Source organism: Betta splendens, chromosome 19, assembly GCF_900634795.4.
Source record: "Betta splendens chromosome 19, fBetSpl5.4, whole genome shotgun sequence".
NCBI lineage: Eukaryota > Metazoa > Chordata > Actinopteri > Anabantiformes > Osphronemidae > Betta > Betta splendens.
The window spans coordinates 6,764,797-6,788,168 of NC_040898.2; the positions used below are offsets into that span (position 1 = coordinate 6,764,797).

Here is a 23,372-nt window from a genome sequence, read left to right on the forward strand (position 1 = left end):
ACAGCATTAAAAATGTTATTGTTGGGGCTGATTGTATGCAACTTTACTGCTCCACAAAGCAAACAGAGGAATTAGAAGACATACAGCAACCTGGGCGTAACAAGTTTCCCTCTGAATGAATTGCATTGTTTTCTATCCATATCTTTTTTTATTTAGAACGATTTTACGCATTTCTAAACTGAGTCTTTACCACCATCTAGTGTTGGTTATGTAAAACGCAGGGCGTGTAACGCGTCTTCACTGGCCTCGTCCACTGATACATACACATTCATTTTTTAACATTTTTTAAAATTTTGTGACAAAAATATTTGAAATAAATACGTACAATATAGAAAATAGATATTTGTGTGTCACTGGTGATATTCACAGTTTTAGTTTGTTTGTTTTTCTCAAACGATAAATATTTCTGATAAGAGTGTTCGCATATACTATGTTTGTTATGTCCCCTGAATGCAGCACGAGGTTAGCGTGCTAGCACAGGCTAAAATGTAAACAAACTACGCTAATGAATTAAACTTCTTATGCACCGCATATCATTTCATTACAACGTTTTTGAGACTTCGGAATGCAAAGCCATGAACACTGCTCGTTTTAATTTACGTTATGAACTAAAGTGTTTAATGTAAATTAATATCATTATTCCTCATGCTAGTGTGTGCTGTGGTTAGCTTGCTAGCTGCCTAACAACATGGCAAACGTTTCAAACGGCCCTGTGGGTTACAGTTTACTGTAACGATCAGTGCATGAGGATGTCGGAGGAAGACAACGGGGAATGTTACGGACAACAACAGGTATCCGCTAGTCGGAAAGGCAGCCCTTCATACTTCTCAGTTAAGCTGTGTGGTTAACGTTAGTGCAGAGTTTTAAAGTTGTTAGTCAGGACTGTATTCATGATTAAATGCCCGCAGACGGTACCGGTGCAACAAGAGTGAGACAGTTAGAGACTCAGTAAAAGGTATGTTGTCGGAGCCGCCAGTGATTTGTCTTCAATGACACAGCTGTTTAAATACACTCACTGATTATTTCCTGCAAACCTCGCTATGTAACATAGCACTACTTGGAGCAGTGTTTGCCCTGCAACCTGGCTATGTTGTTTATAACGAGAAAAGCCACAGTAAACAATGCATTTAGCCGCAGACTGCTAGTGCAGTGTTGCAATGAATGAATTGTGTAACGCCGAACTAAAAAGCGCGTCTGGAAACGAATGTGAGGTAATAAAGAACAACTGAGGACCCTCTTTTTATCTGCTACCAAGCAGGAGATAGACACCGATTAAAAGAGATGTGAGGGGATTGTAAATGTCTGAATAGCTGTTCATGCATTCACAGTAACACCTATTTCTGTTTCATTTCCGTAGATTCGTGTTTTTACAGCCACACTAATTGGCTTTTTATGTTTTGTCACATGGTGCATTATACAATTCCGTCAGGAATATGAAACCTAACGCTTCAGTTTCCTTCTCAGTGACGTCATACCTAATGCTCATTTTGTTTGTTTGGTTCTCACTTCTATGTTATCATGAATACAGTTTTATTTATAAGATATTTATTGCAGAAATTCTTTGATCTTAATAGTTTTTTTAACTACTGGTATCTCAAACAATAGCTTACTAATTATAATAAGTCGCGGAAGGCATCAGGATGACACTGTGCTGCTTCAGACCAGTTCTGCTTTTGTAAATAGATTTTGATTTCAAATAGTTTTTCTCGTGTGTTAAGGCTTACATATTTTCAGAAAAGTGAGAGTGTGGCTGTTGCTTACACTCTGTCACAGTCTGCCTGTAACTTTCAGTTTCCTTTCTCTCTTACGTGCCTTAGAATGACACAGCAGGAGGGGGAGGGAGGGCTATTTAAAAGCCGAAACAGGAAGACTTGTGTTTATTGCTCAGAAGCTGAACTTGTGGAGGACATGAACGAGCATTACAGTACCGTCATTTAAACAAAGAGGTAAGATGTTCCGTTGATGTTTTACAATAATCTTCATATATTTATATTAGGATAATATAATAATAATAATAATAATTAGTTTTTTTCTTGATTAATTGACTGAGTTTTAAAGTTTCAATTTTATGTTGCATTTCCTTGGGTATCATTGAGAAAGGACTGTGTAAAAAATGTTTTAAACTAAAAATGGTATTTATTATCAGCTTAATACGAAAAATACAGATACAAACAGAAACCAATGTTTTATGACTACTGTTATAATGGGTGTGCCTTTGAACAGAAACTGCTGCTTGCCATGTTACTGTACCGTATATTGGTCTGACATTTAACATTCAGTAATATTGTGTATTTTGTGAGCTGCGACCAACATGTAATTGTTTAATCAAAACATGAAATCGGTTATGAATTGTATTATTTTATCATATTTTGTTGCAAAAGGACATTTCTTGTTATGAACATTACAATTGGTCTTGTTATACGTCAGTACCTGCATTTGGCCACTTGGGGGCATCCAAGCAAAATATCACAGTATCAGCCATACAATGGTAAACTTTGGCTGTTTACAAAAGGAGCAGGCATGAAACAGTTCATCCATGTTCATTCCACACTGTTCAAAGCTACAGTAGCACAACTGTGATCTAATATTAAAAATATAATTTGTAGCTCTATTGATACATTTTTGTATGAGGAATAGTCTGGATTTGAAAATTGTATATATTTACTATTTTACTACTGACAAAATGTTCATTGTTGTTCATTAACGGTGGTTCCTCCTTTTTCTGACAGCACTAAACATGGATGAAGACAGGGAGAGTGTTCTGGAAGATATAGTGTCCAGGTTGAAGCGGACCCCGAGTGGCATCCGCATCAAAAAGCTGGCCACATTCTATCCGCCGGCACCCACCTTGGGATTTTTATCGATGGCTGACTTAGTCAAATCACTGAACAAAGATCTGGTCGTGGAGGGAAAAATGGTGTTTCATAGAGACCATCAAGGCGAAAGACAGGCAGCAGCAGTTGTGGAAAACCTTGTGGCAATGATGAGAGAACACCCAAAAGGCATCTCTATGAAGATGATTACTAGAATCTACAGCCAGATATACCACCACAACCTGTCCGTAGCAGCACTGGGCTTTAATAAGATCGACGACCTGATAATGTCTTTGAAAGAAGATCTGGTTGTGAGGGGGAAGTTGGTGTTTCACACCATTCACCTGCCTCAAGCTCGACCTGAAGCTGGGACCTCAACAGAAGCTACAGTGAACAGCAGGCCTGCGACTCCAGGAATAACCCAGCCCCTCGCGGCCGATACCAGTCCCCCCGCTGCCCCTGCACCACAGGTTGAAGCAAGCTGCCGATTTGTGCCTCCCACTCCCATTAGTTTCCTTGGTCCTCCCTTGTTTTGCGCTGGCTCTTCATCCTGCAGCCAGGGTCCTTCTCTTAACCCACAGCTGGCTGCATCCAAGCCACCCGAGCCACGGACCCAGCAGCAGCTGTACCAGAGAGTCGTAGAGGTCAGTCATCGTTTCAACTCAGCTGCCGGAATGTGACAATTATTATTTTTATTCGAACGCCCCTTGTCAACACATGCATTGTCGGGTTTCAGGTGACGAAGAAGTATCAGCTGATCGCTCCGTCAATGGATCAGCTCAGAAGCTGCTACTTAAAGCACTTTGGTGAAGAGCTTCCCTCACAGCAGTACATGTCTCTGTATGACAGCTGGGAAGCTAAGAATCGACCCAGTCATTCTGAGGCTGCAGTAGATTCCAGCACAGCAGGTAGCCAAACATGACGTCACCGTTTTCCATTAATGTAAACACATAAACGCTGTCACTTTCCCACATTGACATGGTTGTTGGCATGTTCTTCGGCAGGAGCTCAAGCCCGTAAAGGAGAGCCTGACAAGGAGCAGTCCCAACCAGCCACAACCAGCTTCTTCAATGCTTCTGACTTTCCAGCGCTGGGGTCCAATGCAAACTCAACCACAGAGCAGAAGAGCAAAACAAGGGATGCGGCTCGGAAAGAAAGCGATGTCACCGTGTTCAGAGAGCGCTATCACGCCCAGCTCAGAGATGTTCTCGGAGCCACCATGCGGGCGGTGGAGGCCGTGGCGGGGGACGAGGAGGAGCCCAGGGGGAGGAGGAGAAGCAGGGCTATTAACGAGGATACAGTCAACAGTCTGATGGAGGACGTGAGGAGAGAAATCTCCTCAGAGGGAGAGCTGGTCACGAAAGAGAGAGTGAGGAGACGCGCAGCTTGTTGCATTGAATTAGCGTTAATGTAGATCCACTGGTTGTGTTTATGAGAAGTATCTATTTCATTCAGATTCTGTCATCTCTGTAACAATGAGCTGTATTTTACTTCTTCTTTCCACTGTTGACTGCTTCCACATTTCTATGCAGGTAATAGCCAGAGTTTGCCAGCTTATGCAGATTCCCTCTTTGGAGGCTGGAAGGTTAAATCCATGGAAGATTTCAGCTTTAAAAGACCTTCAGTACATCACAAGAGAGGTCAACATGTTCATAGAGGTGTGGCACACGTACGTTTGCTGACTAACTGTCTGTCTGACCGTCCGGCTGCTGCTGAAGGCTTGTTTTTTTTTTTTATTTCCTCCTTCCGTCAGTCCACTGAAGCGGTGTCGTCGGTCTGTACCCTGTACGAGCTGGGCCAGTCCCTGGCTGGGCTGAAGGACAAGAAGCACTTTGAGGAGCTGAACCTGGGGCCTCTCTGCAAACTGCCCCTCGTTCACCGCATGTTCAAGATTGACAGCAACACCAAGGACGACGACATCCCCCAGATTAAGACAGTTGACATTCTAAGGGTAGAGTTGCTTGATCCTCTCAGTGCGATTGGAACAGAGGAACTTCGACAATGCAATGCACTTTACTTCTTGTTTACTTCATTTCTTTAGCAACTTCAGAGTTTTCGAAGGAGGCAAAGCAAACCAAAAGTAGACCTGGCTGAGTTCATGAAGCATCTGGCTGATCACTACAACTGTGAATCCCCCTACGAGCTGGGCATCAGGATACACAGTGTTGCTCTGCCTATTTCAGTAAGACACACACAACCAGCTAGGTTTTCATGTTCTCCTTGTGGATGTCGATTGCTGGTATAATTACAACTTTTTAAATGTCTTTCTGTCCTTTCAAGACTGTAATGAAGGTGAATCGCTGTGAGCACGCCTTCTTGGATCAAGCCAGAGAGGTCATCCAGAAAGAACTGGAGGAGGAAACCCAGGAGCGGTTGAGGAAGATCAAGAAGAGTGTGTTGGAGCCCGTGCAGGGAGCAGGTTCCGTCTTTCCCACAGCAAACTCGGATCTCAGGAAAAAGTATGCGTCTTTGGCGGCATCTGAGGTCGTGCTGGCGGTGTTCTCGAACGCAGAGGGGGTGTTCAGCCCGAGGATGAAAAAGGTACGGGCCAGTCTCAGGCAAAGTGAATACCAACACAGCTTGTTCTGTGGCACTGTGACACTGTGGCAAATCCATTTCTGCATCTCCAATGCAGCACGTCCAGGGCTTCCTGCTGCAGGTGTCGGGCGATCGGTTGGCGACGGCCTTGTTCCAACTGGCCATCTGCGGGGGCTCCTTGGATGTCCCACAGGACCTGGTGCCTAAAGATAAAACATCTAAAGCTGCAGAGCAAACTAGGAAGGAGGAGAATTCCACTGCATCACTTCCCAGTGAAGGTATATGTACTGTACAAGGGGTCTATTATTCACCACATTGATAACAGCCACTCATGTTGTATTGTTTGCTCTGTGTCTCTCAGCCAAACTTAAGCAGTACTTGAAAGACAGCCTGTCCTCCCTGAACTCCGCCGTCACGTTGGCTCACATTGCCTCACTGGAGAGGAAGTTGTCCAAACACTTTCAGGTCAAAGATTTCCTGTCATTGGAGCAAGGCAGCTTCCTGGAGTTCCTGGTTAAAAACAGTCAGGTACAAGTGATTTTCCGTGTCTAAATATTTCTTCTTCTTTCCCGTCTATTCATATTAAAGTTCGAAGCCTTGAGTCTGTTTATCATGTTATAAGGTAATTAATCTATTTTCTCTCCCTGTCTGTGCTTGTGTGCAGTTGCTGCAGGACACACTGGGATCTACACTGACTCTGGGCAGTAACGGCATCGGACTCGCAGGAAGTGGTTTCAGACCCACCAGACAAGACGTGTTCGAATTCATCAAACAGTGTGGGGACGTAACCAGCACTGACCCAGATGAAGTCAGTCAAATACAGACAAACACAAACACAAAGACCTAAAAGTGTCTCCTTCTTTTGGTATAAATTTACTTTTCTCTTCCTTGTCCTCCTTTTCTATCTTCAGCTCTTCCACATTGAATCAGCACTGAGATCCCACTACAAGGTGCGGGACAGTCGGGACCTGGGCTACGGCACTCTGCACATGCTGGTTGGCCTCGTCCAACGTCAGAGAGGGCTGGGTGGAGGAGGACTGACCCAGGTCTTCTATGAGTCTGCTCTCTTTGCCAAATCTGGCAAATCAAGGTTAGCACTTTGTCAACACAACCATGCTTGTACACCAATAATCCTTAAATACTGTCTGTCATTTTGTATAATGGGACATGACCGTGTCTGAATGTATGGGCGTCTCCCATGAACAGCTCTGAAGGTGAATGTGAGACAGTGGGGCGGCTCGGTGAGGTGTCTAAGGCCCAGGCCCTGGCCAGCTTGCTGTCCTGTCCTCTGCTGGAGGATTTAAGTGAGTGGAGCCAGTGGGAGCTGGTTTTTAAACCCGTTCATGGATCCCTCAAAGATTTTATTGAGAGAAATGCAGGTAAGATTTGATCAGGAAGCCTCATGATTCTGCTTAGTGTAATTAAATATGTCCAACTAACCTGTGATCTCGAACCGATTGGTGACGTAGCTGATACAGACCTAGCAGCATTGGAGGTCACACCAGGTTTGCTGCTCAGGATCACCACACGCACTGGAGACAAACATTTCTACAGCGCCTCTGCGATCCTCGACCCGGTTGGCACAGCTGGTCACCTGATGTCCATGGTGGCAGCCGACGGCATCGTCAACGCTCCGATGGCCCTCCTAGCCAATCACATGGAGAACTCCCTGGCTGCAGCTGTGGCCAAAGAAGGTAAAAGACACAATTCATACAGTAGAAAGACACAATATATTACAAACACAGCTAAATGTGCTATCATTAATAAACTGACGCTTTCTAACTGTTAGATTTGTCCCAGGCTGAGGAGGATGTGTCATGTTACAGCAGAGTGGCCAAATTCCTCTTGGCGTGTTTGACTAGAATCCCCACCAAAACCTGCCAGGCTCTTCTGCAGCAGGTCAGTCACAGTACACGCTGTCAGTGCAGGTACAGACCGGCATTCTGGTCGTTTTCCAGGGAAGTCCTTCGCATTCTTACGTGAGCTGGACCCCGCAGGTTTTCCTGGAGCCTTTCTCCAACGTGCTGGGCAAAGCCAAGTCTAAACAGGTCCTCATCACCGTGGCCCAGTCGGACCCAAGACACGTGAACTGTCTGCACCGCCTGGGCATCCTGCTTGGCATCACTGAATGGAACAAAGACTACCAGAAAAAGCTCAACCAACCACTGATCCAGAACCACATAGTGGAACAGACCAAGGTCAGAATGTCATGGAGCATTTCATTAGTTTTGCCTTATTCAGATTATGAATTATTTGTCATGTTGATTCTCTTTTTTGTAACTTTAGGCTAATTTGGTTGACTCTGCAAGCAGCAGTTTGTCAGCTCTAAATATAAGCGAAGATGATGTTGACGATAACGTCATGGAGAACAGCTTTGCCTCCTCTCAGCTCAACCAGAGCTCACAACAAGGTAAAAGCAGCTTTCACCCAAAATGTCAATATTATTTTCATTATATTATACTTAAGAGCCTGTCAGTTACCTTTTTTAAATCCGAACGCTAACCTCTAGGTATTGGCGAGCATGACGTGGAGATCGAGGAGGAGTTGGATGACGAAGAGCTGTTCGAGTTGGCCTCGCTGCCGAACGGAGCTGCGTCAGACGTCAGCAGCGAAGCTGAAGGAGGCCAGAGTGAACAGTCAGAAACAATTGATCCCAATGAAAATGATGCTGTCGGAAGCCAACCCACGGACACATTAGATCCCCAAAGAGCAGTAATTGAGGACATCAGGTCGGTTCTTTTTCTACCACCTTCATCTTTCAGTGCTGTCTTTAATAATTATCACAGTGGTTTTGATTTGTAATAATTTGAAATGATAATTCTATATCTCTCATCCTGTTCTCTAACAGGAAAAGTGAGTTTGGCATTGGTGTGGAACTGACTGCTGAAGGCCAGAAGCTGATGCAAGTTCACCAGGACAGGCTGGGCCGCAGCTTGGAGCGCCTCTCTACTGAGCTCTACAGCAAAGACACGCACTTTGTCTTGGAACTCATTCAGGTGACTTCCTCTCCCTCTGTATCTGGCCGAACAGCTGTGATGCCCATATATTAAAGTGTGATAGTTTACTTTTCTAACCTCTTTATTTTTCAGAATGCTGATGACAACAGTTACCCATCAGAGGCCAATGTGGTTCCATCACTTGCCTTCGTGGTGGAGAGAGACTGCATCACCATCCTCAACAATGAGACTGGTTTCCTGGAGAAGAACATCAGGGCTATCTGTGATGTGGGATGCAGCACTAAGGGCAAACACAAATATGGATACATAGGTAAGTCTGTCCTGTCTGTCAGTGTGGCTTTGATTTGATGATGAGGATTGTTTTAAATTCACAATGCAAGAAACATAAATTGGCTTTATTTTACACAGGACAAAAGGGAATTGGATTCAAGTCTGTGTTTAAAGTCACAGACTGTCCTGAGATTCACTCCAATGGCTTCCACCTGCGCTTTGACAAGACGTGTGGCTCAATGGGATACATCCTTCCCCACTGGACTGAAGATGAGAGGCCTTTGGACACACAGCTACCGCCCTTGAAACAGCTTAGGTCAGATGATATACTGTAGAAGGCCCAGCTGTTGTTATTAGCATTACTTTAGCCTTGGTTTTATCTATTCAAGCCTAAAACGGTCACAGATCTATTTACAGCAACATGCCTCTTAAATATGTATCCACATCCTTGATGAGGGCTTGAGTAGGTGCAGAAATACCTAACAGCGTTTTTCCCTTATCAGCTGGACCACTAAGATCTGCCTCCCTCTGCGCGCTGACAACCATCAAACCAGGAACCTGTTTCACGACGTGCACCCTTCCCTGCTGCTTTTTCTGCACCGGCTGCGCTCCATCACCATCTACAATCAGGTATTTAGAATGAGAGTACAAAACACTCAGGTGCATTTTAGCAATACTGTAATGTGATCAGATTTTTAACAGGTCCAATGCAAATCCCCTCATTCCCACCATCCTGCAGAGTGAAAATCGCCTTGTGACAATGACTCGTAAAGACCTGAGTCACAACGTGCTGGAGGTGGAGCACACAGACGGCATCGATCGCTGGCTGGTGGTCAAAACCGCACTGAAGCCCAAGAAGGTAATGCATAAACCCAAACCATTCATGAAGCAAGTTGCAACACAATACGATACGTGAACACACACACGACAAGTGGAAAATTGCTGGGATTCTTTCATAGACACATAAGGCCCTGGGAGTGTAGGGTGAAGAGGAAGGTCGGAGAGCAGACGGTGAGACTGGTCTTGGAGAGGAGGAAGGGGGGTTGTGTATCTGCGTCAGTATAGTGAATGTTTAGAGTTGTTTGAACAAGGCCGACCAAGATGTTTTCAGATCAGTCCAACAGTTATCTTTAGAGGTAGACACAATAGAAAAGAAGCACGGTGTTATTGTCAAGTCTCGGTATCAGACCAACAAGCTGGCATCATTATTTAACCCTGCTTCTCCCACACTTCGAAGTCTCACTCAATAACAGAATGACCCATTAGCTCAGACATACACACAGTTCAGTTACCTTTTCTCCTCTATTTCCCTCAATCAGCTCCTCATTATCTGCAGTCATTTGTATTATATACTGTAGATATGATGCTGAATGAGGGAACGCATGTTGAGGTAGTTCAGTAGTTTGTTTATCAGGTTCTAAGGTGCAGTTCTGTAGGAAGTCAGCCTGCATCTAGGCCAGTGCCTGTGTTGTGATGTTAATCTGTTTCCCTCTCAGATCAAAGACGGCGTGGACTCGACTGAGCTCGCTCTGGCCTTTCAGCTTGGCAGCAACAGCGCAGGGAGCGACATTGTCTGCCTGCCTCAGAAGCAGCCTGTGTTCGCGTACCTGCCCCTCCGTAGCTTTGGTTTCCGATTCATCATCCAAGGTCAGAATGGAAATGTAGAACCTGCAGCCATTTTCACAGACACAGTTACTGTAGTAAACTCTCAGTGACTGATGGTATTTTTTTATAATAACAGGTGATTTTGACATCCCTTCTTCACGCGAAGACGTTGACAGAGACAGCCCCTGGAACCAGTGGCTTCGATCTGAGATACCACAGCTGTTCCTGCAGGCTATGGATGTCTTCTCTGTAAGATGTAGACACTACCTACAGAGCTATAGCCAATTCCTTTTACTACTTTACTAAGTTAATTAAAGGAACTACATGTCCTAAATATACTGCAGTTTCTCAGTCAATTCTTGACTGATGTTTAACCTTTAACTGAAGACCTTTTCTTTTTTCTTATTTCAGGATCACCAGGAGTTTAAGGGTCTGAAGGGTCTCTGTCAGTTTTTGCAGTTTATCCCCCTTCCTGACGAGGTGCTTGACTTCTTTAAGCCTGTTGCCGGGCAGATTATTCAGCTGCTCAAGGGCAAAGCCTTCCTGCCAACGCTCGACTCAGGTAAATTATGCCAACCTCAAAAACATACAAAAAATGAAATCAGTCATGAACCAACGCATCTACTGCAAGTATGCACTTGTTCTCTCTTGGCTTCGCCTCCCAGATGGCAAGACTGTGTACAGGTTGCCGTCCCAAGTGGCCGTCTGTCAGGATGCTGTGATTCGCGACGTGATTGGAGGAGACGAGCTGGAGAGGCATCTCTCCCTGTCCTACCTCCACCCAGGCTTAAGCCCCGCCCCACCCATCACCCTGCTCACTCACCTGGGAGTTCGATACCTGCGGGGATCAGACGTTACCACGGTAACCACGGCCATGGTAAAGGAGTTGATGAATGTGAAAGGCATACATTCAGGTGGGTGGACCGGCAACAGAGACTGTGAAAGAGTAAAAGTTTGTGATTAGATCTTGAATTCATTGATCATTAGAAAATAACACCTGTACATTATGGTTACTCAAAGATAGTAAGATGGAAATATTGGCTAAATAATGCTAAACAATATCACAAAATCAAAAACAATAAATTATATTTTAACAATAACGGTCTTCTTTTTGTTTTTTTGAGTAGATGGTGGACTACGGCAGCTGGCTCGTCTGCTCGTTTGCAACTTCCGGGCTCTGGAGCACGGTTATGGAGACACAGACTCAATCTTGCAGACTCTCAGGGAACTACCCATAATCCCTCTGGCTGACGGGCGTGTGGTGGCACTTACCACGGAGGGAGTGTTCTTTCCAATGGAAGAAACAAAGGCCAAGAAGAAGAAAGCTCAAACTCAGACAGGTAATTGTGTAAACATCTATTACTTAAAAAAAATACTAACAAAAGTATTTTAGTCGAGATGAACAAAAGCATCATTATTAGGCGATGCAGTTTTACAGGTTTCAGAAATGTGAAGCTGATATAGATAAACAACAACAGAAAACATGTGTCACATCAGTAATGGTGAGAGATACACACACAACACAGTCCATCTGTGCTTGTTACACTCAGCTGTGCAACATTTGAAAAAGCTGTGATGGTAACAGTAATGATGGCATTTCACAATAAAAGCTGCATTTTTAAATAGTACGGTGCAAATAAACCGGCAGTAACACCAGCCGTAGGACAGATTAAAACTTTCCTGACCTTTGAGCAAATTCGAAATCGCTCTGATAATAAGTAGCTTATCATCACCGCTCACGTCACAACACTTGCTTAGAGGAGTGGAGGAGCAGCACCAGTGTTGTGCGTCATCACATTCAGAACTAGCACCCGAAGCAGCGGCTTAGAACAGCAAGCATTAATTATTTCTATTCACATTCCGATGGAAGCTTCCTGCCGCTGCCCGTGCACGCTTCAACAATGATGCAGTCTATGCGGTTTGGCCTCTCTGAAAGTGACTCACAGCGCTTTGTCCTGTCGCAGGATGTTTTCCTCTGCCTTAAAATAAAAAAGAACTAAAGCATTCTAGAATCAGGATTGTTTTCTGGCCGGTGGTAAAGCCAGTGTCTTGCACGAACGATAGCATCTACTTAAAGGCAAAGTCAAGTGAACAGAGATGAGTGCGATAGCTTCCGAGAGACAGCGAGTTAAACACGGCGTTCTTGTAAAATATTGAGCAGCACAGGGATCAGTGGAGAAATGTTCTTTTCGATTCCACACACAGAAAATAGGAAAGTAGGTCACTGGTGGTTTTCAGGTACTGTAAACGCATTAAGATGTGTTTCTGATGTTGTTTTCTCACAAATTGCACATTTATTTGCATCAATAACATCCCAGTGACTGAGTCATCACTAAGGAATGAAACTAGTTAGCAGAAGAATCACATTTCATGCACATTACAAGGTTTGTGAAGACAAACACTAACATATTCACCCAGAATCTTGTAGCCTTAGTTCTAATAATTCATTGTCTTTTCACAGATCCTCTGTCGGCACTGTACAAGGATGTAAATGTAGTTCACCCGTCCCTGCTGAGCTGTGTGGAGCCTCTGGAGAGTCAGCAGGTTCGAGAGCTGCTGAGAAGACTTGGAGTTCATGAACTGGAGCCCCAAGAGCTGCTGGAGCAGCACATCTACCCCTCGATTAGGAGCAATAAATGGAAGGTGACTGTTTACTGGAGAAGCTGATTTGATGCTCATTGCGCACACGTTTTAACCACTGTATTTATCTTTCATGTCCATTTCCATCCACCCTGACGGATTTCGCCATCAGACAAAGCCAGAGCCAGTCGTGGTGAGTTACTTGGTTTTCATCAAGCAGCATTCATCCTCCAGCCAGGAGTGTGCCGACACCGCAGTACCCGTCCTCACCAGCAGGGGGCTGCTGTGCCCAGGACAGAGCAAGGTGCACTTCTCTGAGGAGTACGGCAACATGGACCTGCCGAAGAAACTTCCCGGTATGGGGAACACCACAGTTCAGGATACTAACACATAATGCATGGTATAACATAATACAACACATTTCTCCCAACACAATCTCAGCTCAGGTTTAATCTTCCAGTGGGTATGTGTGGTTGGCTGAGGAAGGGATGTTTTGGCAGCTTGTCAGTTCATGACGTGAAGTGTAATTTAATTTTGAATATACAGCATTGAAATTTCCCTAGGTACTATAAGATGATCTAGTCACACCTCACTGGTATTGTTAGTGCTACAGGTTTTTCACATAGTACACAAATAAGCTTAAGTATTTTTTCTGCCTGATTTGTTTCTCACTGTGGGCTTTGGTTCGATTGACTGTACACAATTGCCAGAAACCCCAGAGCTTCTGATTCTGTTTGTATTGAATAAACAATGTAGTGGTGTACCATTTGGCCATAAAGCTGTAAATCTCATTGGCTATAATTTCAATTTCCAGTTTCCCCATAAATTTGATCTAGCTTCCGTTTCTGATCTCTTACTCTCCTCCAGATTCATTTTACAGAATTAGTTTCTCGTTGCTTATCCTGCCGCCTGTCTGCTTTGCCTCTGCCAGGCTACGACTGGATCTTGCTGAGTCCCTGCTACATACAGACAGATGGTGATGTAGCGGGGTGGAGAGAGCTGTTCAGCCGGCTGGGCGTCAGAGACGGCCTCATCATCCGTAAAGAAAGACAAACGCTCACTGCCAAAGACCTGGTGAGGGCGAACATCCCTAAACTGGTACCTCAGCTATTCATCAGAATTAGAAACAACTCACTCAGCTGTGGACGTGTTGCATAAGGACGCAATATTTACTCACCTCTATATCAGAGACTGTGACTCATCGTCACGAACAAGGTAGTGATTAAAGGATGAAGACGCAAATGATTATGAGTCACAGCAGGATCAATAGCTGCTTTAGGGGTGAGCAGAAGAAGCAGGTGGCTGAAGGGACGGGTTACAGACAGCGACAGGCTGAGCCGGACAGACATTCCTGATGCCTGTTTTAGCCCCGAGCAGATCTACGAGGGATAAAATGTGGATTTGTCACGATACCGTCAGTCACTGTGCTGCCTTCACACGCGATGAGAACGAGGGGGGTTGGAGAAACAGAATCTGACATTAGTCACTTAAAGACTTTTTGCTGTAAGGTCTTTGGTTTGAGAGTAATGTGGGAAGAAGCTGATTCAGAATGAGAAATCAAAGTCACGAAACTCGTATTTGCGACACAAATATGCATTTGTGTTGGATTTCCACAGACGAGCTGAACTCCATCACATAGAGAAAGGACTTGGTAAAAACATGTGTGCTGCAATTTCTTAATTAATTTATGTATTATGTATATAATTCCAATTGATATGTAAATAATTACTGCTCGGTATGAGGGTATAAAAAGACAGATTCTGATTCTGAAAACACTCCTGCTGATGCGATCACTTACCTTTGGGTCCAGTATGCTCCGCTTGGTGTGTCTGTGTGCTGTGGAAGGTGCAGTGGGAGCTGTCTGAGTTGCTGCTCTGGTTCATTGCCTTCAAGGGCTGTACAGATTAGCCCAAATTCCCTCAAACTGTGACTTTGGAGAATAAATAGTTGCCGATTTGGAGCTTTTGATTGCACCACATCATCTTCCTCAGCACACAGAGTCTGAGATTTGTTAAGGATTTGCGGGTGTTGATCGATGTGTTCCGAACATCTATTATTAGGACGTGCTTCCAGCAGTCAGTGAATTGAACTAGAATAACCCAAAAATTGTTGCAGCATCACAAATGTGAAACTATCAACTAAAAATAGGATGAGTTCACTGTCACCACGTTCTTTCCTCTTCCCTCAGGTCTCCAGCCCTTGGTCGCTTGAAAGCGCGATGTGGCACCAGAACCCTGAGGAGGCCTGCGTTCTCGACGACTACCCCTGTGAGGAGTTCCACGCCCTGGCCACAGCCCAGCTGCCTGGTCCCGACCTCCTGCAGCAGAGAACGGCCCTACTGGACCTGCTGGCCAACAACTGGGACACCGGGTAACGACGCACACATCCGGTGTCAGAACCTCACATCTCCCCCCGTGTCACGTTCAGCCCGCCACGTTTTTCCTCATCTTAATCGCCAGGTTAATGGATTTGGGGTTAGTCGCGGTCATGTTTTAATTCCCATAATTCCACTGAAGCCATTAAGTAATTACTTTGATAAAAATTGGGACATTGTTCGACACTTAATGTTATTGTTCCTGAGAGAGAAGCAGGGACACGCCGGCCTTTTGTTAGAGAGGCAGAGAGATCAGCCTCCGGATTAATCATCTGGATTCCATCGCTCTTAACTGTGCCCCATCTTGTGACTTACATTTCTGCTCCAGATGTGAGCACACAGGCCCATTAAACTGGTAAACTCCTTTACCAAAAAAAAGACTCCTCCAAGCGTCATTTTATTCTGGAGGAGTCAGAGCCGACCCCAGCGTGCCGTAAACAAAGGGTCTGGAAACAGTTTAACCAGTCACCGTGACACAGTGGGAGAGAGACTGTCAGCTTGACGCAAGTGTAGTCTCATAGTTTCACAGTGCATTTAATCATTTAGTGTTTGTAATGCTGCTGCTGAGGAATGTAGGTCACACAGTTTCTCCCCTTAGTTACTGTAAGTCATCATAACTTAAGTCCAAATGACTGCAGCCAAAGCGGGTGTCATCATCCGCAGCGTCGCAACCGGGCCTCTGAACTTCAAAGCGGATGATAGTGGCTTCCTGTTTGAAACCTTTCTCGTTCCCCCAGACACCACTACTCCCAGTACCTCACGGCACAGGTGATCGACAGCGACGAGCGCCCGGTCAAAAGCGCCAGGTCCTCCTTCTATCACCTCCTGTGCCGTCTTGACTGGATGCCGGCCTATCGCCCCGTGGAGGGAGGGGGGCAGGAGAGAAAGTACCTGTGCCCGAACTCGGTCTACATCAGCTCGCCCGAGGTCACCAGCCTGCTGGGGACTCACGTGGACTACGTAGACATCCACCCTAGCGAGTTCAGCAGAGCTCTGGGTAGAAAATGCCATTCAACCCCATAGTGATGGTTGCATTGCCGCTTTAGTCGCTGGTCGTCCTGTAATTGCTGTGGGTTCCCTTCAGGAATGAGACAAACCATCTCAGTGGACGTGCTGATAGACTACCTGAAGAAGTGGTGCGTCAAGACGGAGGCAGAGAGCGAGGATCAGAGGCCGGCGGAGGACGAGTCGGGGGGCGCCGAGTTCACCTCCACGGTTCAACACATTTACAATGTCTACAACTATCTGTACACACACTGTCCTCAGAGCAGCCTGAAGGAGCTGTTCCAGCACACTCCCGCCGTGTTCATCGAATATAACAGGTACGCGTCAGCTCGACTGAACCTTGTCCAGCTACAGTAAGTGTCCCAGCATCCAAAGCCACTTCTGTGTCCCTCGCAGGCGCACGGACTGGTGCTCCGGTCGCTTCTACCATCTGAAGGAGGTGTGCTGGAGCGACCCAACGTTCATGTTCCAGCGCTACAAGCAGCTGACTCATGCCCCAGACAGCCCCGTCCAGGAGCCCAAGCTCCTGGCTCCCTTCTACCAGCCGCTGGACGGCATGAGGGACTTTTTCACCAAAGTAAGTAGCCCTGCCTAACTTCTATCAGAGGGTAAACTCAGCAGTGATATTTCTTTGCAGACAGGTTGATCTGCCTGTTTACAGCTGCCTGTTTCAAGCTACAATTCTCCTTCAGTCTGTGTATTTTATTGCCTTCTATAAAAGTGACTGAACAGGTTTCCTCACTTGTTCACTTTAGATTAAGTCATTTATTGTGTAAACGAGGTCATGTCTGCCATCTGTGAAGGGTCACGTTCATCCAGCTCATATTTATTCGGGTCCCAACCTGCTTTTTTAGACTAAGCAAATTTGCTGCATTAGATTCAACAACACATCAATCTATAATTATATGCCTGGTTTATAGCTGCTTGATGTGGACCAGAGCCCGAATATGAAGCAGTATGTTGGTTTGTTGGAGCTGATCTGTGCGTCGTCTCCCATACCGACGTCTGAAGTGCTGCAGGATGTGTCGGTGCTGTATGCAAGACTGGGTAAAGACACGTCCCTTAACTTTATACATCCCATCCATCTGTAGATCAATAACTGATAAATATAATATTATATTCTGTATATATATATATAACAGCTAAAAAGTGCAAGATTAAAGTACCTGGGGACCTGGACAACGTCCCTCAACTCAACCATGCTTACTGCTCTACCTTGAAGGGTGAGAAAACACACACACGTATGTGTCGGTATCTTTCTGCTGCTCATATCATGTACTGCAAAGCTTTCGCTGAAAACAAGCCTCCTTCATTACCAGACAGTGCAACACAAGTTTGGGGAAGAGACCTGAAGTAAGGTCAAAAGAGCATGTTGCAGGTCCCCTAACTGGTTTGTTTGTCCTCTATTATTTGGGCTCAGGTATGGTGTCTGAGAAAAGGGTCTTCCCCACCAAAGATAACACCTGGGTGAGCCTGGCTCGTAAACCTATGATCGCCGACAGCAAAGAACTGGAGAAGGTCTTCAAGCCTCACAAGCAGGTGTGTCTGCTGAACCTGCCGCCAGCAGAGAAGAAGGCTGCTTCCAGAAGCAGAACTGGGAAGCTGAGTGAGTAATGGTGGTGTTACTTTTCAACTGTTTAAAACATCATAATAGAGCAAAGGTTGAGATTGTGACATATGTGTCTACTTTACAGGCCACACAGCCTCAGGACAACCGACCCACACCTTCAACGAGGAAGACCGACTGTTGTTCCTGGAGATCTGTGGTGTCCGTTTGCTCTCACAATGTGTCAAGACTGAAGCTCAGACTGAGAACCTGAGGCCCTGCCCGTCCATGCAGGACTTGGTGCGCTCACTCGTTCCCTATATCCAGAGGTTCCTCTACCATCACGACGAACTGGCTGACGTCTACTCAGAGCTGATGGATAACAACATAGGAGAAAAAATTAGGCGGCTTTACTTTGGACAGGTCAGTAGATCCCAAATGTATGTTTCTCCACTTCATTGCCTTAACTAGACTTTTAAATTCCTCTGATGTGCTGGGCAGACCAGTCCAAACCATGGAGGCCCCACCTTACAGGGCTTAAAGGATCTGCTGCTAGCATGTTTGTGCCAGATACCACAGCAAATCTTTAGGGCTCTAGTCGAGTTCATTGCTCAGTGGGTCAGAGCTGTTTAGCAGCAACTGAGATTCCAACACATTGGTAGACAGGAAGTCATAATGTCACGGTCCAAAAGTTTTCTATTACTAAAAAGTATTTCAACATTTTCATGTTTTGGTGAAAAGAAAGTCTGACATCTTTATTCATCTAGAAAAGTAAAAGGCCTTTCTTGTTTTAGGTGGGCAAGTTGTACATTCGCTACCAGTTGGACGTCGCTGACAGTGACGAAGGTGTGGTGGAGCTGCAGGATGTCATCTGTCTGCTGAAGGACGAGAAGGAGCTGTATATTCAGAAGGACCACCTGACCGCCAAGCTGGACATCGGCAGGTGAGCGGTGGAAAGAGCTCCAACACTCACCTCTGCTGAGAGACTGCTTTTTCAATATGTTTTACTCATCATGAATAAATGTAGAATCTTTGTTTGATTCATTTATAAGCAGGCTTATATAAATCTAATGATAAACTAATTCAGAGAATAAAGATTGATAGATTTTATGATGTGCATTTCAAAAATTCTAAAGCTGGAATCAATAAATCGATAATAATTATGCAGGTAGGTTAATTCACTCATGTTTTGTTGTGCGTGTCTTCCAGGGAGCTGGTGAAGCTGTTCTGTACAGAGACCAGCCACAGGAAGGAGCTGATGCATTTCCTCAGCGGCCTGATAGCCTCGCTCAGCGTAAGTCGCATCGTATTCCATCCCACAGTCACACCTTCAATCGATCGCCGAGCGACAGCCAGTGACACAGGCCGTGTTTTTGATTTATCCCTTCCTGCAGACACAGCTGACTCTAGCTTGAATTAATAGGCTGTGTCTCTGGAGGGAGTCACGCTCGCGTTACATGGCAACTTGCTCCCATCTCTGTAGAGCTGCCTTTGCTTTGATCCTCCATACTGAAGGTGCTGTTTTCTTCGTGCAGCAGAACTAGACTGCGGCATGACCTCGTTACTGACACTCGCAGATTAACCAGGATTTAGGTTATGCACAATCTAATAAATTGTGCATAACTGTGACTGGTGGACTCAGACATTATAGGCTTAGGAAAAGAAGATCTGCATGCTAATTTTTTTTAGATACACATGTGGAGAAAAAAAATATATTCTATTGCATTTTTTCCTCATGCTAATTAATTGTGTTTGTGTTTGCAGGACGAAGCAGCTTTGAAGCGATTCTTGCGTAAGGAGGACATCAAAGAGCTGCCCAGTGAGGAGGAGCAGTGGGAGGTCCCAGAGCCTCCCAAACCTGAAATCAACCTGGAGAGAGGTAGAAGAAAACGTTCACCAAGAACCAGACATCTGCTGTTGTCGCACATGATTCTGTTTCTTTCTGTGTTTGTAGACCACTTTTCATACACAACAGACATTTAAGGACATGCACAGCAGCCTAAAAGCAACAGAGGAGATTTCCTTTTGTTGGGGACTGTCATAACAGTCAGGCACTAACAGGCTTGTGGAGGGATTGGATGCTGTGAGCTGAATGAGCTGAAAGTCTGTTTTTTTCTATTATCCAACAATAAGAGTATTACAGTAATCCTGTGTGTTTAAGATATAATTCCTCTAACCTTGGATATAAGGATGTCGTAGTTGGTTCTGATGCTTGTCATTTGTAGCTGGGGCTAAGAGCATTGTGTGTGTGTGTGTGTGTGTGTGTGTGTGTGTGTGTGTGTGTGTGTGTGTGTGTGTGTGTGTGTGTGTGTGTGTGTGTGTGTGTGTGTGTGTGTGTGTGTGTGTGTGTGTGTGTGTGTGTGTGTGTGTGTTGAAGGAACACGTTACCCAGAGCAACATTGTGACTCACTGATGGGTTCTTTTGAATAGTTTTGAAACAATTATGGAGCCCTAAGGCATCTACAGATATAATAGTTATTAGAGGAGCACTTGAAGCATGTGATACAGTCTTGAGCGCGTTGAATCTTCAGCTGGATCCTAAAAAAAGCTTAGAAGAACCAAAGCACTGTTGTCGCCCCGTGCACAGTGCAGCCAGGTTTTATAATGTGTGAACAAAACCCCAGTTTGACGCAGAACACTATGTATCTGCAGCGTGAGATGGATTCTCAGATCGCAGCGCGGCTGCATCTGTGCTGTGACATCTTACATCTGCAGGTTCTGCAGTCCTCTGTGACACTTGCCCCGATTTCCATTATCCTTTCATAAAATTCAAATTGTTTTTCTTCTGAGCCTCAGCGCCACACCAACACACTCCTTGTACATACACACACACATAGAAACAGATAACTGGTGTGTTTCTCACATATGCTAATGCTGGGTTTGTTCACGGGTGTGTGTGTGGCGGCATAAAAGAGCAGCTGTTGCCAGGGCTCAAAGAGCCAGAAGAGCAGATCCCTCATTGCACCAACAACACACACACACACACACACGCACGCATGCACGAGGATTAATATGATCAAAAGGCTGTTTTTTTCCGTCATAACAGCTCTGAAGCAGCATAATATAACTGGCAGCATATTCCTTCTTTTAACTGTTTTTCTCCAGTGCTGTCGAGGAGTTATTCCTCCACCACCTCCCTAGAGGAGCCACCTCGCCTAGCGTGTCAGGATGGAGAACAGACGCTGGCTTGCTGGCCTCCTCGAGCATCTATAGCCAACACAGGAGCCACCAGACCAGGTATGTTAAAGCACCGCTCATTCCTCTACAGAAATCCGGCCACACTCGCTCACCTTCTGCGACTGCCCCGTCCCATCAGGCCAGGCCGACGGGGGTGTGGTGGAAGCCATCATGAAGATGTGGCCGCCTCCACCTGCTCCCAAAGACAAAAACCCAGAGAAGGAAGTCAGCCATGTCACCCTTCAGGCTTCCAGCAGCTGTGAAGCCAACCAGCCAATAAGGAGCGGCAGCAGCAGAGCAGGAGAGCCCCCCATCGCTCAGAAGGCCTTCAGCGGCGCGGCGCCACCAACCCCCGCTGCTCCGAGCCCCAGCAAAACCACCAGCTCCCAGCCCCCAGGTGAAATGTTCAGCCCTGGCACTGCTTTTTTTACTTGATATTTGCAGCACATCTGCTAAATGCCCTGCGTGTCCACTTGGTCCTGTCTGTGACTGACAGAGCGCAGTCAGCGGAGCGAGGCTGCTGAGCCTGACAGAGCTGGGGGTGGAGAGGAAAGCCTCGCAGCTCCCAGACCGTCGCCGAGTCCTCCATCTGCAGCATCGGCCGAGGCCGCCGGCGACCGGCTCGCTCCAAACGCCCCGTAGGCGCCTTTGTCTGATCTCAGAATATCTCAGCTATTCGCGTCGGAGGCGAATGTTGATTGTGAGTTCACCTGCTCTGTTCTCTCCTGCAGCGGTGCCACCGGCGCCGTTCCCGAGGCCGTGGTGGTCTCCGGTACTTTTCAGGGGACTTCAGACGCTCAGCGCCCTCCTGTGACCCTGAACTTCCCTCTGTGGAACAACGTCCAGCCTCCACAGCCCACGCTGGAGGACATGGAGCTCACCTGCCAGAGGCCCACTACAGTTAGTCGCTGCTCTGCGTGCCCTGTTTTCCCCGCGGGCGAGCGTTAGCCACGCCTCTAAATTGCGCTTCGCTGTGACAGGTGATACTCTCGGACGACGTGATGGACGTGGCGGCGATCGGGGAATGGGGAGAGCAGCTGGTGAACTCCTTCCTGTGCCACTGGAGGGACAGCGGCGCCCCCGGGCGGCCCGCCGGCGTGCTGTGGAGCAACGAGGGCGGCGAGAGCGGCGAGCCCTACGACTTCAAGCTGACGTTCGAGGCGGGCGCGAGGCCGGAGGCGGTGTACGTGGAGGTGAAGTCGACGGTGAAGAAGGAGAAGGCCTTCATCCACCTCTCCGCCAACGAGCTGGACTTTGCGCTGAGAGAGCGGGAGCGCTACCACGTGTACCGGGTGTACAACGCGGGGGACGCCCAGAGCGTCCGCCTCTGCCGCATCCAGAACCTCGCACATCATCTGCACAGAAAAGACCTGCAGCTTTTTCTCTTCATTTAAAGTGTGTGAAGGGATCAACAGGCCAGATGCCTTTTTAAGTCTGATATTGAATGTTTTACTCGTGCTTTTATCACTACTTATTACGAAATTTTGCACACAAATGTTTCTTTTCACTGTTTAACGTGATATTTTTTGTTGTTTTTTTAGTCCTTTTTACTATTTTAAATGTCACCAGGGGCATATACTGAGTGTTTTAATGTTTCCAGTCCCTCTACCTCACACTATGATTCCTTCAAAATAGAAAATGGAAAAAATAAAATCTTATTCCTGTCAGCTGTATGAGGATGATGTCATTCTAACCTCAGTGAGAGCAACAATAACAGCAACAACAGGCGGTGAAGAAACGGGCAGCTGAGGGTTAAGGTGAAGTGTAAGCAGAGCAGAGTGGACAGGTCCCTCGCAGGCTCCCATCGCTCCTGGTAATTACACTGTCACTGTGAACAAACTGTACTTTGATGGTGAGGACACAAAGAGCATTTATGCGGTGCTCACACGGCTCCTCCGCTTATCTCTGATCACTTCCGAAGGTCCTGTTGGTGCAAATGTTACTCAACATCTTATGAAAGACAAACGCCTAATCTGTGCAAGGCACATGTTTGAAAAGTCCCACTACTTGTCTGTGTAGTTGCTGCAGGATGGTGATTTCTGCAGAACAGGACACCTAATGGCCATGTGATGAGTGTTGGTGGAGAGACCAGAACTTGCCTCTGGGGACAGCACCTCCCCGTTTCCATCTCGTGATGCAACCTCTCTGTAACCGGGGGCTGTTTTCTGTAGAGGATCGCTCATGGGCGACGCACCACGAAATGTATTAAATGACCCAATAATGACATGTTACTGATCTGTGGAAACAGCGAAGGCGAAGAGAAGTGTTATGACAGAGCGATGCACCTCAGCTTTGATGTGAGATTGAGCCACAGTCATGAGAGAGGCGACTGCTGGCTGAGATTTGTTGTTTCACAGACACTGCGTTTATATTAGAACTGGGACTCAAGCGCTGCATAGATGCTGCCACTGTATTCGACTTGAGGCATTCAAGTACAGCTTGTAAAACAAAAAAATGTTTGTGTTAAATAAAAAACATGTCTAAATAATTGCCTCTTAGTTTTTCTT

The 23,372-nt window shown here is 46.1% G+C and overlaps 1 protein-coding gene across 2 annotated transcripts; it reads left to right on the forward strand.

The window, feature by feature from the left end:
* Positions 1-474: 474 nt before the first annotated feature.
* On the forward strand, positions 475-23,353 carry wu:fj29h11 (uncharacterized). Of its 2 annotated transcripts, none has more exons than XM_029142423.3 (48): positions 475-791; positions 1,818-1,946; positions 2,730-3,457; positions 3,550-3,721; positions 3,818-4,182; positions 4,346-4,471; positions 4,567-4,764; positions 4,855-4,995; positions 5,094-5,354; positions 5,449-5,629; positions 5,713-5,879; positions 6,016-6,159; positions 6,263-6,441; positions 6,558-6,730; positions 6,821-7,045; positions 7,141-7,250; positions 7,349-7,549; positions 7,638-7,761; positions 7,861-8,080; positions 8,200-8,347; positions 8,441-8,618; positions 8,717-8,894; positions 9,082-9,208; positions 9,318-9,437; positions 10,075-10,225; positions 10,320-10,432; positions 10,595-10,745; positions 10,849-11,097; positions 11,311-11,523; positions 12,645-12,826; positions 12,936-13,119; positions 13,695-13,837; positions 14,952-15,133; positions 15,875-16,134; positions 16,222-16,459; positions 16,539-16,719; positions 17,063-17,189; positions 17,285-17,365; positions 17,563-17,748; positions 17,837-18,111; positions 18,483-18,631; positions 18,898-18,982; positions 19,453-19,567; positions 20,794-20,925; positions 21,005-21,262; positions 21,362-21,503; positions 21,597-21,765; positions 21,846-23,353. In XM_029142423.3, the coding sequence occupies exons 3-48, from the start codon at positions 2,738-2,740 to the stop codon at positions 22,257-22,259; spliced, it is 8,838 nt and encodes a 2,945-aa protein (XP_028998256.2). In that variant the 5' UTR covers positions 475-791; positions 1,818-1,946; positions 2,730-2,737; the 3' UTR covers positions 22,260-23,353. The 2 variants fall into 2 exon arrangements, with proteins under 2 accessions (XP_028998256.2, XP_028998254.2); XM_029142421.3 differs by lacking the exon at positions 475-791 and adding an exon at positions 863-955.
* The last annotated feature ends 19 nt before the right edge of the window (positions 23,354-23,372 follow it).